Genomic DNA, 19,591 nt, shown 5'->3' on the forward strand with positions numbered 1-19,591 from the left:
TACTCAACCTCAAACCCCTCACTCACCCTCACCCACCCTCACCCTCAACCCCTCACCCTCACTCACCCTCAACCCCTCACCCCTCACTCACCCTCAACCCTTCAACTCCTCACTCACTCACCCTCTCACCCTCAACCCCTCACTCACCCTCAACCCCTCACTCACCCTCAAACCCTCACCCTCAACCCCTCACCCTTACTCACCCTCAACCCCTCACCCTCACCCTCAACCCCTCACTCACCCTCACCCACCCTCAACCCCTCACCCTCACTCACCCTCAACCCCCTCACTCACCCTCACCCTCACTCACCCTCACCCCCTCACCCTCAACCCCTCACTCACCCTCACCCTCACTCACCCTCAACCCCTCACCCTCAACCCCTCACTCACCCTCACCCTCACTCATCCTCATCACCCTCAACCCCTCACCCTCACTCACCCTCAACCCTTCAACCCCTCACTCACCCTCACTCACTCACCCACCCTCACCACCCTCAACCCCTCCCCTCACTCACCCTCAACCTCACCCTTACCTCACCCTCACCCTCAACCCCTCACCCTCCTCACTCCCCTCACCCACCCTCAACCCCTCACCCACCCTCAAACCCCTCACCCTCACCCACCCTCAACCCCTCACCCACCCTCAACCCCTCCCTCCCCACCCTCAACCCCTCTCACCCTCAACCCCTCACCACCCTCACCCTCACTCACCCTCAACCCCTCACCCTCACTCACCCTCAACCCCTCACTCACCCTCAACCCCTCACTCACCCTCAACCCCACTCACCCTCACCCACCCTCAACCCCTCACCCACCCTCAACCCCTCACCCTCACCCACCCTCAACCCCTCACCCACCCTCACTCACCCTCAACCCCTCACCCACCCTCAACCCCTCACTCACCCTCACCCCCTCACTCACCCTCAGACCCCTCAACCCTCACCCACCCTCAACCCCTCACCCACCCTCAACCCCTCACCCTCACCCCCCCTCAACCCCTCACCCACCCTCAACCCCTCACTCTCACTCACCCTCAACCCCTCACTCACCCTCAACCCCTCACTCACCCTCACCCTCAACCCCTCACTCTCACTCACCCTCAACCCCTCACCCTCACTCACCCTCACCCCACTCACCCTCACTCACCCTCACCCACCCTCAACCCCTCACCCACCCTCACTCACCCTCAACCCCTCACTCACCCTCAACCCCTCACTCACCCTCAAACCCCTCACTCACCCTCACCCCTCACCCCTCAACCCCTCACTCACCCTCACCCTCACTCTCACTCATCTTCAATCACCCTCAACCCCTCACCCTCACTCACCCTTAACCCTCACTCACCTCAACCCCTCACCCTAACTCACCCTCAACCCCTCACCCCCACTCACCCTCACCCTCACCCACCCTCAACCCCTCACCCCCTCACCCTCAACCCCTCGCCCTCACTCACCCTCAACCCCTCACCCTCACTCACCCTCAACCCCTCACCCTCACTCACCCTCAACCCCTCACCCTCAAACCCTCACTCACCCTCAACCCCTCACCCTCAACCCCTCACCCTCAACCCCTCACTCACCCTCAACCCCTCACCCTCACTCACCCTCACCCACCCTCACTCACCCACCCTCACCCACCCTCAACCCCTCACCCTCCCTCCCCCACCCTCACTCACCCTCAACCCCTCACCCTCAACCCCTCACTCACCCTCAACCCCTCACTCACCCTCACCCACCCTCAACCCCTCACCCTCACTCACCCTCAACCCCTCACCCTCACTCACCCTCAACCCCTCACCCTCAACCCCTCACTCACCCCCTCACCGTCAACCCCTCACCCTCACTCACCCTCAACCCCTCACCCTCACCCCCTCACCCTCACTCACCCTCAACCCCTCACTCACCCTCTCTCACTCTCACTCACCCTCAACCCCTCAGCCTCACCCTCAACCCATCACCCTCAACCCCTCACCCTCACTCACCCTCAACCCCTCACCCTCACTCACCCTCAACCCCTCACCCACCCTCAACCCCTCACCCTCCCTCAACCCCTCACCCTCACTCACCCTCAACCCCTCACCCTCACTCTCCCTCACCCTCAACCCCTCACCGTCAACCCCTCACCGTCACCCTCACAACACATATTGTGTTACAATAGGTGTCACATTTGCGAAAGATAAAACTATTGGCATTGTAAATAACAAAGCTATTAATTCGCTATTTTCAAAACAAGCACATAAATAAAAAATGTGTCCTTTACAATACCAATAGCTCAAACTTTCCTAATGCGAGACCTATTGCATTGCTGTGCTTCTCTCCCCTGCTGCACTCTCCTGCTCTCTAGAGATGTGGCCTAACGACCAGAGCTGCCATCTAAGTCACGTAAATACAAAACATGTTGCATTCCAAATGCTATAGGTGTCACATTCGCGAAAGTTATAACTATTGGCATTGTAAATGACAAAGCCATCAATTTAGCAATTTCAAAAACCAACAAATAAATAAAATGTCATTTACAAGACCAATAACTCCAACTTTTCTAATGCGAGACCTATTGCATTTCCAATGCTTGTTAAACAATAACATTTTAAAGATTTTTTTTAGGTTTTCAAACTCCACACTTGGAAGCTCTTCACAGAAAAACAATCAATGTTATCCTATGGAGGATAATAGTGTTAACGGTTTTGAGGTACGTATTTGCTAGTGGGAGTTGAGGTTCTGTGGGTAGAGCCTCAGGGGTCCCCCAGGGTCAAAGATGCACTCTAGCTACACCCTCAGCGGCACAGGGGCGGCTGGGTGCAGAGAGCTGAGGCCCAATGTTATCCAGTTGGGGGATAGGGGGCCTCCAGTAAGTGGCTGCTGACAAGCAGGCCACTGGGTTGGGAGACCAAAGCTTCTGGAATTAGGCTCAGGGCAAATGAGAGTTTAGGCCAGCACAAAAGTTGTACCCTTAGCGGCCGGGTGCAGAATGCTGTTTTGGCATCTGAAGCCCTGTAGCTTTCAATGGGGAGTCTCCAGTTTGCAAAAGCACTGCAGGATCGGGAACAAATGTCTTCTGGGTGCGTCCATGACTTAGAAAGGTAAGTTGAGGGTTGGTTAGGCACAGTCAGTTTGGCCACCGAGGGCCGTGGGGCATCGGGTGCAGGGGTCGGATCTTCTTACCAGCTCCTGGTCGCAATTGGGGGGGGACCTTCTGGATTTAGGCTGCATGCATCAGCTGGAGGTTTGAGGCTGGTCAGGGGTCGCCAGATCTCGGGTCAGGATCACTGAGGGAACCTCCTCGTGGTGTTTGCCCTATTGCGCTCAGGGTAGTGGACGGCGGATGCAGAGTGGTGCAGATGGTCTACAACTTCTGGCCCGGACCGGAAACCGCCAAACAAACTGGTGTTCACGGGAAACAAAGTCTTAGCGGTTGAAGGAAGGCAAGTCCTCCGGGGTTTGAGGTGGCTGGCTGCAGGACACACCAGGAGCAGGATCAGGTTTGAGGGGGGAGACAGGCCGGTAGGGCTAGGCCCAGGGCCCAAGTCAGTGGTTGTCTTCTTGTTGGCTTCTACACTGCTGTTCGGTCCTTCTTGTAGTATTTTCTTGTCTGAGGAAGCAAGGTTCAGGGGTGCCCCTAAATAATAGATTTAGGGGCATTACAGGTAGGGACCAATGGGTCCCTTCCCTGGGGTGGGTACACCCCCTATTATGCCACCCTATAGTGGGAGGGGGGCATGAGCCTGTCCCTGGTTGGCTGGGTCACCCCCCCCCCCCCATCTACAAGATGGCGGGGACTGTGAATTGTGTTTCGCCTCCCTCACCGGAGGGGTGGAGTTGGCAAAGGTGGGCACATCTCTTCATTTGTTTTTCCTGCCCAAAGTGTGGGGCAGAACCAGTTGCTGAGAGCAGCAAGTGGCCTGGGGAAGCTCGCAATGGCGGCAAGCCTTTGAAGCTTCCCCTCCATGAACCCTGCCCACACTGTGGGGAGGGGGGGGTTTGGGGAGGCAGGCTTGGCACCTCGTCCCAGGATGTGCATTGTTTCAGGCCACAGAGAGCAGCAGGCTCTCAACCCAGGAGTCCAGAAACCAGTCTGGTGGTGGCAGCTGAAAGCAGCCACTCAGCCTGGACACTAATGGTAGGTTAGTTTTCAGGGGGTATCTCTAAGATGCCCTCTGTGTGCATTTTGCATTAAATACCACACTGGCATCAGTGTGGGTTTTATGTGCTGAGAAGTTTGATATCACAGTGTGGGTGCTGAGAGCCATATCACAGCTACCTTTGGGAGTAATATTAACTCTACAAAAGAAGACGCTGGTCCTGCAGTCAGACTTCCAAAGGAAGACTGTCTGCCCTTCAACAAAGACCAGAGACTCAAGCACAGTGGATCGGTCCCCAAGAAACCTACACAATAGACTCCGGGTTCACAAGTGCAGCCCACTCTGAACCAGAAGCCTCCAGCCTATGTCCAGGTGGCCCACCACTCCAGAACAGGTTCCCCGGTCATCTTGGCATCAAGCCTGGCGTTGGCTGACCTGTCCTTGACTCCACGATGTCACCTGCAGGATGAATCCAGAGTCTGTCACTAGTCTCCCTCTTGCAGCTTTCGGTGCAACGCCTGCAGCCTATTTGTCCAACCAAGTTTCTCCACTGAAGAGCATTGGGAGCCAGACGCTGTGTTTGCACCCTTCACGCAGCAGACTCTGGTGGTATAGGTCAGGTGCTGCTTTGTGCCCCGTGTGCTTGCTCTTATACCCAAAGCTTGGCCCCTGCAACCAATTTACCTACCTGCAAGCAGTGTGGCTCCAAGCACCCTCAGTCTCCATTGAAAAACATTGGGCCTATTACAAGATTAGACATCAGCATGCAGCCACCCCTGCGCCGCTGGTGAAGCAGACTTTGTGCTTACATGAACCTTGCCCTCTCCTGGCCTTAACCCCTGAAGACTGAAACTGTGTACTTACCTGTAAAACCACATTGCTCTTTTCCTCAATAGGATAACATTTAACTGTTTGAAAAATGCATTGTCTACTTTTAAAAGACTAAAGTACTTTTCCTGAAAAAAGTACTCCTCTTTTTGCGACTATTTTGGTCTTACAATAAAACTCAAACAAAGCCTATTTTCTAAAATTGTGTCGATCTCCTTTTGCAGTCGTGTGTCCCTTATTGGTCCATGTGTGTGCTATAAATGTCTTAGACTCCCCTCTGTGTTAGGCCCAAGGCCGCTCGCCCACACTACCAGAGAGTACTTTAGTGTTTACATTGAGCCCTGTACACTTCTGGGGGTATTTCCAGACTGTGAAGGGTATAACCATATAGAGAGCCAGCTTCCTACACACACACTAGAACCCACCCTGAAAAGTAAAGAGTAGGGCCCTAAAAGGCCCGTTCCTTAATATACATGACATGATTAGGGTTGGAGACATGGACAATTCTATCTTGTTTATTTTTGAACATCTAGACTGGACAAACTATTTTGCGGTAAACTGGCAACTCAACGGTTCAGAGTCTCCAATAGCACCTTCAGTGAACTAGTTTAGCCAGGCTACCCCATGGAGTCAAGAAGACCCAATTATCCTTCCAACATCCCAGTCAGTAATCCAAACAGGGATTCTAAAGGTAAGAGCAAGACCACAACAAGCATTTGCAATGCAATAGGTCTCGCATTTGTGAGAGTTTAAGCTACTGGCATTGTAAATGACAATGCCTTTTATTTAGGTTTTCAAAACCAATACATAAATAAAAGGTAATGTCATTTACAATGCAAATAGCTCAACCTCTCGCAATTGCACAACCTATTGCATTGCAATATCAGTGTGGTGCAGTATTTACAGGAAGAGACTTCAAATGTTCTTTATTTGCACGGGGCCGGTAGATAAGTGGGCAAAACGATTTTACACCGACCAGCGCAGTGAGACTAAACACTCTTAACACAGTGAGACAAGCCTAAAGGTACTGATGGGAAACCTGCATGACCAGATGAGAGTTATAATCCCAATAGGGCCAACCCGGTGGTTCATGCTCTCAATATCAGCTACTAAAATGCCATTACCATCTGAGGTAATAACATTTCAGCGCCAAGCAACATCCAACAAGGTAGCACAAACTGTTACACGAGAGGGTATTAATTCTGCTTATCACATGCTTCACCAACCTTCCAGCACATATTACAAATACGTCATGGTCATATTACGCTAACATAACTCATCACATATACAACCAAAATACTTTATGAATTATGCATTGCAGCCTGGGCAAGAAAACAGATAAAAGGCCTGTATATTTTCTATGGCATTGGAAAGAAGCAAAGCAGCGCCACTGCCAAACTTGAGAAAGTCCCATAGTGAAACCCAGTGTTAACCCATGTCCACGCACCAGGGCAAGAAAACAGATAAAAGGCCTGTATAGGTTCAAAATAAGAAGTCAAGGGATCTGCAGCATTGACCGAGCCATGTATTTCTCAGTACACACACGAGTATTGAGTACAGGAAACCAAAATCCTAGTGAAATGAGTACTTGGAAGAAGAAAGAAAGACAAGACCGTAAATGAACCAGACACATTTCAAACAAAGAACAATAATACACAGAACTGACATACACATGAGCTCAAAGCACTCTACGGTAGTTGTATTAACCGTGTGCATAGCAAAACAAACTATCCTACGAGACTCAGGGACACATTAGTTTGATTATGTCAATCATCTGCTCTAGGGCATGTAAATCTCATTCAATATCAGTATCCGTCACGTGCTACGTAACATGCCTGTAGTAAAAAACACCGTACTCTGGAAAAGTTGAGAAATTAACAGCAAAATGCGGAGAGAATAACGTAGTGCCGCGATGCCCCCAAACTGGTACACCTGTGTACAAAGATTTGGTAATTTGTTGCACAGTACAACTACAAATCCAATCCTTATTTGGTAAGCAGAGCACAAAATAGTGCCATCCTAGTTAAGACACAAATGAGCAGTCCATTGTACTCCAACCGAACTAGCTAAAAGGATAACAAGCAAAACAGAAAGCAGCTCCACATCCAGGCCGGGGAGGAGACCTGCGAGGGCTGCCCGCGCATGCGCGGTACCTGTAACTTTCACGTGTCCTGCGGCTCGTGCCCAGTGGCGGCACGTGCAGACTTTAGAAGCCGCCGGACTTTAACTGCAGCACGGCTCGTGCGGCCCAGGAGGGGGCGGAAAAAGCGCCCAGGGCAAATAGGGCAAATAAAAAAATAGTACAGGAAGTCCGGTGGGAGCCCACCCCCGCCTTCGTGAATGCTGCATGGTGCGGCCAAAGCAAGATTTCAGGCAGGGCACTGGGAACAGCACCAACACCCACCAACCATGCACGCAACCTAGGATTCATCCTCGACTCCTCCCTCTCCATGGTCTAAGCAGGTCAACGCCGTCTCCTCCTCCTACAACACTCTCCGCATGCTCTGCAGGATCTACAAGTGGATCCCGACCAAAACAAGAAGAACGTGACACTTGCCCTCGTCAGCACAAAACTGGACTATGGCAACGCACTCTACGCAGGAATCCCAGCCAAACACCTACGACTACAACACATCCAAAACGCCTCCGCCCAACTGATCATTAACGTCCCCCGCTACAGCCACATCACCCCCCACGAGATGCCTACACTGGCTCCATCGACAAGAGGATCACCTTCAAGCTCCTCACACACGCACACAAAGCACTCCACAACACCAGACCAGCCTACCTGAACAGCAGACTCCGCTTCTACACCCCCACCCGCCTGCCTCTCCCTCGCCGCTGTACCACGCATCCAACGAACGACCGCCGGCGGCAGATCCTTCTCCTACCTCGCCGCCAAGACCTGGAACACCCTCCCTACATATGGCAGACCCAAGACCTACTTGCCTTCTGAAGACTACTCAAGACCTGGCTCTTTGAGCAGTAGCAGCACCCCCCCCCCCCCCACCCCCTTAGCGCCATGAGACCCTCACGGGTAAGTAGCACGCTTTACTAGTACTCCGATTGATTGATTAAAACGGAGCCCCGCATGTTGCTGCAGAATCCCCACAAGAGCCGGTAAGTGGGGAATGCTGTATGTGCAAAGCTTACAGCTCTCAGCTTGGAGCGTATAAAAAAAATGAAAGTTCATGAGGCTGAGGACGGAAGTGAGACAGGAGATCTACACATTGCTTGTCTTTACATGCGTGTTCAAGGGCGTGTTCATGGGCGCGTTCACAAGCTCCAATCGCCCTGCGCCTGCCCATCTCCTGTCCCCCTTCCAAGGCAAGTCAGTGACAATAGATCTCGCTGGCGACCACGCTTTCGCGCTGTCGCCAGGCGAGACCAAATAAGGAAAGTGGAGTATGTAAAATGGCCCAGATAGAAAATCATAAGACAGGAAATACTTCAGATTTTGTTTAAAAATAGTGTCACAACAGCTGAATTAATAGAAATGTATGCACCAATCAGTACTCAAATTAAAAAAAAACTTGCTTCATAAGCAGTAACATAAAATCTTACCTCCACACTCTTCTATGAGATTGGCTATTGTTTCAGCTTCATCATCAGCCATTTTTAATATGTTACTTAGTCCATCCAACACTACTTGTATGACTTGAGCATCTTTTACAGTTAGTAAGTTGCAGAAGGGTGGAATTACATTTTGTTGGATAAGATACGCAACCTAGAAGAAAAATGGAAGGGATGTTAAGTATAAATACCTTTATTATTAAATCGATTTTTACAGATACACAGAATGTATTCTGCTTTAATGAACGCATCTATTTTTTAAATAAAGAAAAGTCAGAGAATAGGCTTTCATTTGAGTAGGTCTCCAGTCTGTAATAGCAGTGATGACAAAACGACTTGGGGGGGGGGGGGGAGGTTGGAAAGAAAATAATGGTTTATAATAGCAGCAGAAAAGCACATTTGTTTCACAATGTTAACATTTTCAAGCGATTGTACTGTTTTACCTCAAAGTGTTGATGGTGGGACTAAAATCCCACAGACATCCAGAGTTGAAAGAAAAAGAAATGTAAAAGCTCTCGGATCCCACACCGACCACCTGAGGAGGCATTACATCCTCATCTAAATCTCCATGTCCCTGTGAATCATCACTATCCAGTAAATCTGGAGAGTGTGGTGGTGAAATTAGTATGTTTGGGTTAACAGGTGGTGGAGGTGGAGGTGGAGGAGAAATGTTAGTAGACATATGAATTTTCTTTGGAGTAACTGGAATTTGGGGTAAATGTTCTGGTTTCCGCTTTGCAGGTAGCTTGGTGAACATATGACCAGTCTTTGGGTGGATAAATGTATTCTGCTTTGGATCTGGGTAAAAAAAGTTCTTTGGACTCCACAGAATTGCTTGGCGTCGAAGAATTGTCCTTAGGAACAGATTTTGGGGCATTGTCCGGTACACCAGCTTTACTCGGTTCAGAAGTTTTTGGTGCCTTGTGTTTTGATGGTACCAAAGTCTTTTCTGTGTGTTTCGGTGCCGAATGTTTTTCAGATTGTTTTGGTACCAAAGCCTTATCAGGTTTTTTTCGGTGATGGTTTATTCGGCTGTTTTGGTGTCGATGCCTGATCAAGTTGCTTCGGCGTTGACTTTTTATTCAAGTCTTTTGGTGCCGAGGGTTCTTTTATAGGTTTCGGCACAGTGTGTCGACGGAAGAGGGTGTGGCAACTCGGATGGTTGTACCTTCCGTGCCGAGGGTGGTTTTTGGGCGCCGAGTGGCTGGCTCGAGCCAGATGGCTTTTGTCTGTCCTTCGGTGCCGAGCCAGAGGGCGGGGCGTTCGAAGTCTTGGTACGGTGCAAACCTGAGCCTGAAGGCGAAGGGGTTACCGGTGCCATTGTTATTGGCTGGGTTGGGGCCGGTGTTTCAGTACTCGCGTCTCTTTGAGCAGGAGTGATGTCCTCATCTGCATCGGAGACGTCTGCTTCGGAGTCCATGATTTCTTCTGGCTCCGGAAGGTTATTGGGATATGGATGAAAGCTGTCCGGGATGGCGCCTGAGCCTCGCTGCATATCTCGGAGTCGAGCTAGACGACCCCGGATAGTCTTTCGATTTAAATGAAAGGCAGGCTTCACAATTGACCTCTCGATGCTCTGGAGAGGGGCACAAATTGCATACAGGATTGGAGGTCCGAGTGTGGAAATTTAGCACCACACTGGAATTTTTTTAAAAAGGAGTCCGTTCCATCGACGTCCGTCTGTATCGGCGCTGATAAGCCCAACGGCCCGCGTCGAGGTTAGCAGCCGAAGAGAGATGGAGGCTTTCGAGGTGCGCGTCGAAGGCACGCGATCGAAACAATACTGCTGGTGAATGTAACGGTTCGTCGAAGGGGTCTGAAAACTGTTCCGAACCGCAGCAAGTTTCATCCGAACCCGTTGGCGGAAAAAAAAACAATCCAACGATGGAGTCGAAGCCCATGCGCACTGTACACTGAAGGAGTCACCGGTCTCGTGACAAGACTTCTTCAAAGACAAAAACATGTAATCATCCGAGCCCAACACCAGATGGCGATCTATGCTAAGTGTACAATCTGCAGCTCATATGCCTCGAACAGTAACTTACCTGTAAAAAGCCTATTAATTTCAATGTACTGTATTTGCTAACAGTGCTGGATACCTAGATTCAGCACTGGGACATGTCCTGCCAACAGTAAGTAAATATGTTTTGGTTGTTTGTGTGATTTTTAAGATTTTAGATTTCAAAACTCCACACTTAGAAACTTTTCGGAAGAAAATTGTCAATGTTATCCTATGGAGTAAAAACAGGTGATCGGTTCACAGGTAAGTAATCGACTGTGGGAGTTCTGGATCTGGGTTTAGACTCAGGGGTCCCCCAGGGTCAGTGATGCACTGTTGCACCCTCAGCAGCACTAGGGCGGCCGGGTGCAGAGTGTTGAGGCACAATGTTCTCCAATGGGGGATAGGGGGCCTCCGGTTGGGGGCTGCTGGCAAGCAGGCCACTGGGTTGTGGGAGCAAAGCTCCTAAGGTTGTCGGGGCAAATGGAAAAACAAAGTAGCACAAAAAGTGCAACTGGGGCGGCCGGGTGCAGAGTGCTGTTTCGACGTCGGGCACCCAGTTTTCTATGGAGAACCTCTGGTTTGCAAAAGCACGGCAGGCAGGCAGATAAAGGACTTCTGGGTGCGACCACCATTTGGAGAGGTAAGTTGGGAAGTTATGGGTTGGTTAGGCACCGTCGGTTTGGGCACACAAGGCAGCGGGGCGTCAGGTGCATAGGTGCCTTTTGGGGTCAGATTTTCTTACCAGCTCCTGGTCACAGTTAGGGGGGCCTTCTGGATTTAGACTGCAGGAGTCAGCTGGAAGCTTGAGGTAGGGCAGGGGTCGCCGGGGTGACCTCATGGTGTTTTTCCACTCAAGCACGGGCCGGGTTCGGCGGGTGCAGAGTAGGCTGGATTCGCAGTTTCTGGCTGCTGGTGTTCATGGGAGAAGCAGTCTTTAGAATTGAAGGCAGGCAGGTCCTCTGGGGTTTCTGAGGTTGCTGGCTGCAGGACACCGGGATTTCGCAGGAGCAGGTTTGAGGGGGAAGACAGGTCGGTAGGGCTGGGGCCAAGTCAGTGGGTGTCTTCCTCTTGTTAGCTGGCTGCACAGCTGTTCGGTCCTTTTCTTGATGTCAGGCTGGATCTGAGGAAGCAAGGTTCAGGGTGCCTCCTAAATACTAGATTTAGGGGCGTTGCAGGTAGGTAAAGGGCAGGGACCAGATTCCCTTCCCTGGGGTGGGTACACCCCCTATTGTGCCACCCTCCAGTGGGAGGGGGGGGCAGGAGCCTGTCCCTGGTTGGTTGGGTCCTCCCCATCCTCAAGATGGCGGGGACTCAGTTGTGCTTCACCTCGCCTCCATCAACTGAGGGGTGGAGTTGGCAGAGGTGGGCACACCTCTTTCCCTCATTTGTTTTTCCCACCGGCTCTCCCGCCCAACGTGGGGGCTAGAACCAGTGGGGACCAGTTGCTGAAAGCAAATGGTCTGGGGAGGCTCACAAAGGCAGCATGCCTTTGAAGCGTCCCCTTCGTGAACCCTGCCCATCCTGGGGGAGGAGGCTTGGCACCTCGTTTCAGGCCCCAGAGAGCAGCAGGCTCTCGACCCAGGGGTACCGAAACATGTCTGTTGGCGGCAGCCTAAGCAGCCACTGAGTCAGGTCACTAGAAGTTGGTCGAGTTTCAGGGGGCATCTCTAAAATACCCTCTGTTGTGCATTTTACATTAAATCCCACACTGGCATCTGTGTGGGTTTAATGTGCTGAGAAGTTGGATACCAAACTTCCTAGTGGAGCCATTATGGTGTTGTGGTGTTCAGGATGACAAACTCTCAGCACCATATACTCTTTAATGGCAGCACTGCACTTACAATGCCCAAGAATGGACTTGGGCACTGTAGGGGTACAGGGCTCCTGCACTGTACACTCGCCATTGGCATAATGCACCCTGCTAGACGGGTGACTGATCTATGCCAGGGCAGTTGTTTGGTGGGCATAGCACACAGGGATGTGTAAGATGGATCAAGTGCAAGAGCCTGAAAGAAACTGTGCACAACAATTCAATGTTATACTGTCTTTACAAAATGTATACACGACCAATTAACAATTTTCATATGTGAAGTAAACAAAAAAGTGTTCAGGTAGACTTTCAATCAATTTATTTGCAACGTGAAATATTCAGGTTGATCGACTTAATCAATAGTTGTATCATAACAGCTGATACTCAAATACGATCGTACAACAGAAACAATACAATGGTTAAAGTTGACATTGCATTTGACGAAATTGTGCCCAATGCATTTTGGGACCTTAAGTCCCTTCTTCAGGGACCAGGGATGTGTGCCATATCGACTCTTCACTTTGTTCTGCACCAAGACACAGCTTGCAAAGGCAGTGTGTGTGTCAGGGTACAGGACCTCTAAGGGTGGCACAATAAGTGCTGCTGCCCTTCGAGATCTTCTCTGGTCACAGTGACCTGGATACCTGTGGTACCATTTACCAGGGGCTGACATGGGGCCAGAGATGCCAATTGGGTTTAGGATTCAATGCAATTTTAGGGAAGGAACATAGGCCCTGGGTCCCCGATTAGCAGGATCCCAGGGCACACTCAGTCGAAGAGCATCAGCAATTCAGCAAAAAGCGGGGGCATACAATGCAAGAAAGAGGGCGCTCACACATAGCATGTTTGAATGCATTTAACAATCCATCTGGAAATACCAGATTTAGATATAGGTTGCCCTTGTGAGGTGCAGCAAATGCAACAAACAGTTTTGCGAAAGTCTTTTGTCTTAGCTATGTAGTACAGTAACGCTCTTAACATCAAGCGTGTGAAGAGAGCGTTCTGCCACAGAATCATGTTGAGGAACGAAAAATTTGTAACGCAACCGATTGGATTACATGAAAAGCAGAAACCTCTTTGGGAAGGAATTTAGGGTTGGTGTAAAAAGGGCCCTCTTTTTGTATGGTTGCCCCCACTTTTTGCTAAATCACGATGTACTTTGATTAAGTGTGCCCTGGGCACCTGCCAAACATGTATCCAGGGCCTATGTTCTTTCCCTAAACTCCATTGAAGACAAAACCCAATCGGAACTCTTTGGCCACAGGGCAGTCCCTCGTAAACGGTACAACAGATACCAAGGGCACTGTGGCTAGAGAAGGGCTCTAAGGGCTGCAGCACTTATTGTGCCACCCTTAGAGGCCCTGTACCTTTACATATTGCCTTTGCAGGCTGCGTATTTTGGTGCAGAAGTGAAGAGTCGACATAGCACACATCCCTGTGTGCCATGTCTACAACCCACTGCGCTGGCATAGGTCAGCCACACACCTAGCTGGGTGCACTATACCATTTGTGAGGGTACAGGGGCATGAACCCTGTACCCCTACAGTGTCTAGGGCAATTCTTAGACATTGTAAGTGCAGTAATGCCAGTAAGAGTATATGGTGCTGGGAGTTTGTCATTACGAACTCAACTGTACCATAATGGCTTTACTGAAAAAACTGGGAGTTTGGTATCAAACTTCTCAGCACATTAAACCCACACAGATGCCAGTGTGGGATTTTAATGAAAAATGCACACACAGAGCATCTTAGAGATGCCCCCTGAAAACGACCTAACAACAGCGTCCAAGCTGAGTGGCTGCTCGCCAGTAGCCACCACCAGACATGTTTCTGGCCCCCTGGGATGGGCAGTGTCCATGAATGGGACGTTTCAAAGGCTTGCCACCTTTGTGAGCTTCCCCAGGCCCATTGCTGCTTCAATGCAGGCCTAGATAAAGAACACAGGCCCTGGGACCCGGGTTAGCAGGAGCCCAGGGCACACTCAGCAGTTCAGCAAAAGGTGGGGGCAACCATGCAGAAAGAGGGCACTCACAGGCGGTCCCCAAAATACGAAATTTAGGGGCGTTAAGGGGTAGTAGCCAATGGGCTACTTAGCCTAGGGTCACTATGCCCCTTTTTGACCACTGCCTGTGGGAGGTGGCCATAACCTAAGTGTGCAAAAATAGAGGCCACTTCTGAAAAGTCGTACCCACATCAAGCTAGGCCACCTTAGGTGTGGAACTAGCCTTGCAGTGGGATTAGATTTTCCAACCTGTCCAGGTGCTAAGAAGTTCAGACATCGGGAGGGACGGCTTCCTCTCCGGTGTGGGGAACTAGAGTTGCATTTCAGAAGGCAGCAACTTCTTTGAAGCTTGCCAGCCTAGGAAGGCTAATCATTAGGTCATCCTGTGGGAGGGAGTGCGACACCCTTTACCCGGACAGGCTTTGTTTCTGATCTCTTGAGAGCAAAGGTTTATCACCCTAGGAGGTCAGATAAGTGTCTCAGGTGCCAGAAACTAGTTCATCCACACATCAGAGGCTGGTTGGTTTTCAGGGAGCACCTCTAAGGTGCCCTCAGAGTGCATGTATTAATAAATCGGACACTGGAATCAGTGTGGATTTTTTAATATGAGGTGCTTGATACCAAACACCGCATGCTTCAGTGAAGCCATGATGTAGATGGGGAACTCTTTACCAGTGCACAGTACATACCTTAAGATGGCTTCTCTGCTCAACTGCAACGTCTAGCAGTAAAACTAGACATCAAAAGTGCATATCTGCACATGCAAATATGTGTTGCATTAAATACAATGCACCCTGTCTTTGGGCTCCAAGTCCTGCTATAAAGGGGATTTACATATATTAGATGCAGAGACATTGGCATGACACAAGTGTGTTGTGTTTTCCCTCAAGTTTTGCACAAGGTCACGCAGCCTGCAATGACAGTCTGCTGGAATTTGTATGTGGGTCTTAGGGTGACATAACATAAGCTGCAGCCCTTAGGGACCCCTCTTTAGTACCCCTGCCCTAGGTACCATTTACTAGGAACTCACAGGGGTGCTAAAGTCCTTTGCCAACAGTAGCAAAATTAGACTTTACCTTGTTTTTGGGAAGGAGCACTGTAGTCAGATTTGCAGGAGCACTGTAGTCCGATTTGCAGGCCTCTAAGTGGCGTGAGCACGTTCAGTTTTTTTGCGACTTTCCAAGCCAGGAGCGTGCAACCATGAAGAACACTGATCATTGGTGTGGAAAACTAGGGCCATAAAAGGAAACAGCCTTGATCCTCTCAATCTTTTAGAAGAGCAGAATGGATGGATGTAAGAAAGTGCCCTCTTTTTGCATGGTTGCCTCCACTTTTTGCCAAACTGTTAATGTACTTTGAGGGTGCCCTGGATTCCTGCCAACAAGATACCTAGGGCATATGTTCTTTCCTAGACTGCATTAAGACAAAACGCAATTGGCACTCTTTGACCACAGGTCAGTCCCCTGTAAATGGTACCATAGGTAGCAAGGGTGCTGTGGCCAGAGAGGGCCTGCAAGGGGTGCAGCACTTACTGTGCCATCCATGGAGGCCCTCTACCCACTGGCATGGCATAGGCCAGTCACAGGTGCATGAGCCCTGTTCCCCTAGTGTCTATTCATGGGCAAATCTTCACTTTGTTCTGCACCAGAAAGAGAAAGCGAGAAGATACAGGGCCTCGAAGGGTGGCACAATAAGTGCTGCAGCCCTTAGAGGCCTTCCCTGGTCACAGTAACCATGGGACCTTTTACAAGGGACTGACGTGTGGCCAGAGAGGTGCCAATTGGGGGTACAAGGTACAGTTTTGGGAAAGAATACAGAACCTGGGAAATTGATTGTCAGGGACCCAGGACACAGCAAGTCAAAATGCATTAGTAGTCTAGCAAAAAGTGGAGGGGTTACTGAAACAGAAATCTAGCTTCCTACAGTGGCTACTCCCTCTAATATGCCACCCTCCTGAGGGAGAGCTAGCCTAGCTGATGAGGGGCGATCTACCCCGAAAACGGTCCCAGGATGTTTGTTTTCGTCCAGGGAGGACACTGCTTGGCAGTTCTGGCTAGACTTCTCAGGAGGAGCAGGGTCAAGACTGATTTGCATATGGCTTGGTCCAAACTGGGGTGGCGCAGCGAGCAAAAGAACAATGGATGTAAACCAGATCTCTTGACTGGGGAGGATGTTTGATTTATTCAGCATTCCGTCCATCATTTATTGCCGAAACGCTCCTTCAGAGATGGGTGGCTACTACAGCGAAGCATTTTGTGACTATCCTGTAGACAGTGGTGACAACAAAAGGTAAAACTGAACTGATAAAGTGGACCACTTACTGCGAATCGTAGTTAGTATTAATGTCGGATGGATGGGTATGTGGAAGTAGACTCCCCGAATATAGATTGCAGACATGAAGCTGCATTGCTGCAGTAGAGGGATGACATCCTGCAGAGTGACCATGTGGAAATGTTCTGAGCGGATGTACCCGTTGAGGGGTCTGAGGTCCAGTATGGACCTTTGAGAAGGAAAATGCTACTTAGCCAGTATGCATCTGTTGGAACTGGGGTCACCAGCTCCCCGAGGGTAGCATGGCAAGAGCGGGTAGGCATCCGAAAGCATGTGTAAAGCGACCACACAGCACACACAACCACCGAGACAGAAAACTGGGCACGCAATGAGTGACGCCACTCCAGTGAGTATGTATAAAAATTAAATAACTTTTATATATAGAGCAGAGTAAGGGTAATCAAAAACTCACAGTATTATTACCTTATTAGCTTTCATTTCAAATACATGTATTTCAACACTTGGCAATAAATACTAGGTGAATAAATATTAAATATAAGATAAATACTGAATATTAAATAACATTAAATGTGGATAACCACAGGCCTGACCGTAGCCTTGCTTCTTGTCAACACCTGTAAGGGATACATCACAAAACAACCAAATGACATTGCATCATATTAGTTCTGTAGGCATGTTACCCACTTCTCACCAAGCAAGGGTGAGCGTTTTACAGCAGAAAACATGTAAATAAATAACTAGGCTTCCTGTAAATGCGGCACTAAAGGGGAGAAAACATTTAATTAAGGATAAACATCACCTTGTGCAGGATTAACCATTTTGAGAATCACTCCCAGCAGGAATGAGCATTATGCAGTTCCACAGTAGAAGTAGAACTTTTCATTAGTTATGCACCAACATTTCATCTAGGAAGTAACCACTTCTCTGAGCAGAAGTAAACATTTAATAACAGGTAAACCATTTCCTTAATCAGGAATAAATAGGTCATTAGAACCCAGGCCCCATTAGCAATTTTGCACAGCAGGCTCCTCGAATCGGCAGGGCCTGTAATAAGGTTTTCCTAGCTCCTGCAGCTTAAAAATAACAGCCCCCTATGCAGGACTAAACATTTCAATTACCCAGAATAACATTCTCCTCAAGCAGGGATCAACCTTCCATTAAATATATCCAAACCCAGTGCCTAAGAACCAGTAAGACCATGGCACATGAGAAGGAATTCTCAGGTTGGAACAAACAGTGCCCTACTCTCAGGAAGCAGGTTTCCATAGCACATGGAAAAACGTAACTGTCCCCTAGCCAGGGGTTAACTCCCTGTTAAGGTCAGGCCCCTACAACACACTCTCAGGGCTCTGGCCCAGTTCTTCTTCAGGTAGGGGCTAATTGGGGGCCAACAGCGAATAATTAGGGCCAACGGGGCCCTTCAGCAGTGTTCCCCGGGGGCGGAAAGGGTACAGTAGCTAATATAGCATGACTCCCTAACCCTGCCCTAAAGGGAAATCAAGGGTCACTACTCTGGCATCAATCAGTTCCTTAGGTAAGACTAGAACATTCCATAAAACATATGTAGGGCAATTCATCAAGTCATGAAATAGACAGTGCCTAGAGTAGATCAGGCATCCCCCGGGTAAAGAATGAACAATTCCCTAATCAGGGATCAACATTCTCACATATGGTTACCCACTCCTCGAGTGAGCAGGAACAGTTCATTTCATACTTCATTTGGCGGAAGGAAACCATTTCACTTAGCCCGACTATTCACTCTAGCGGGCCACATTCATATTTCAACACTCGGGGCCAGGGCCCCTTTTGGCCGATACAACCAGTCCCCCAAATGATTTACAGGGCTTGGGCCCAGTTCCAATGTCTCGGGGGCGCCACGGGCCCCACAACAGTCTTTACAGGGGTTACCTTTGGTCTTCGGCCCTTCCGGGCCCTTGCGGCAGCTTCCGAGGCTGGAGGGAGGGCTCGTGCTCTTCTCAGAGCCCTCTGGACTTCTCTGCGCTGTGGGGCCGGTTGTGGGCTTCTCGGGGCCCACGCCGGGGTTTCGGCCAGCCCCAATGGTACAGTGAGTCGGAGGGGGCTCTCTCACCTCCCAGCCCCCTCCGCCTCGTTTCTCAGGCCCGGCCGGTGCTTCTCCCGGTGTTGGGCCAATCCGAGGCCTCGGCCCGGCAGGCCAATCGCGCAGCAACAAGGGCGGGGCGCGGCCGGGCGCCCCCGTCACGTGATGAGGGTGTGGGCGGCTTCACCGGGCCTAGCACGGCCCACTGCAGCGGCCCTCTCTTCACACCGGGGACCGCCGCGAGGATGTCGGCAACAGCAGGAGGGCCCGCAGCGGTGATTTAGCACAGAGCTTGGGCCTCAGGGGGAACCACGGGGACGCCGAAGGCGGCGATCCTTCACCAGGCACACGGAGTAGCAGACTTCAGGGCCAACACGGCCCGCTTCGAATTCCGGCGGCCCTCTCCTAACACCGGGGCCGCCTGAGGCGAATCGCAGCGCATCCCAGGGCCACCTCAGCGGCACAGATGACCGGGGCTGCGGCGGTGAGTGGGGGCAGCGCTCCGGTGCCCAACAGCGCTAGACTGCTCGGTAGGCGCTCTCGGCACTTGGGGCTATGGCGCTTCTCGGGGACAGTTCAACAGGTTACAGCGCTGCACAGGCCATAGCAGGGGAGCGCTGAGGGGCTGTGAATTTGGCTCAGTGTCAGTCAGGTTTAACAACAATCCTGGTCGTCCAGCGCTTAGGGGGGAAATACAGCGCTTCTCAGGGCACAACCATTCCGGCAGTTTACAGCGCTGGGCAGTTTCAGCAATAGCGCTTAGGGCAGTGAGCTGGCAACATCGCTTCACAGCCACAGTCTCTATTTGTAGCGCTCTGTGGAAAAAGGACAGCGCTTCTCAGCAGGTTCCACAGGACAGGTCACACAACAGTGGCAAACCAGAAAAAGGGATCCCAGGTGGCGTCAGGGAGCACGGGGAGTGATACAGCGCCAATACCTGGCGCTTTA

General features: G+C 50.5%; 1 protein-coding gene across 1 annotated transcript in view; it reads right to left on the reverse strand.

The window, feature by feature from the left end:
• KPNA4 (karyopherin subunit alpha 4) overlaps positions 1-19,591 on the reverse strand; it is a 121,858-nt gene that overhangs the window by 34,750 nt on the left and 67,517 nt on the right. Inside the window, exon 15 of the mRNA XM_078667012.1 lies at positions 8,471-8,633. Coding sequence (XP_078523138.1) covers positions 8,471-8,633 — 163 coding nt within the window. The remainder of the gene's footprint in view (positions 1-8,470; positions 8,634-19,591) is intronic.

This window comes from Lissotriton helveticus, chromosome 11, assembly GCF_964261635.1.
Source record: "Lissotriton helveticus chromosome 11, aLisHel1.1, whole genome shotgun sequence".
NCBI lineage: Eukaryota > Metazoa > Chordata > Amphibia > Caudata > Salamandridae > Lissotriton > Lissotriton helveticus.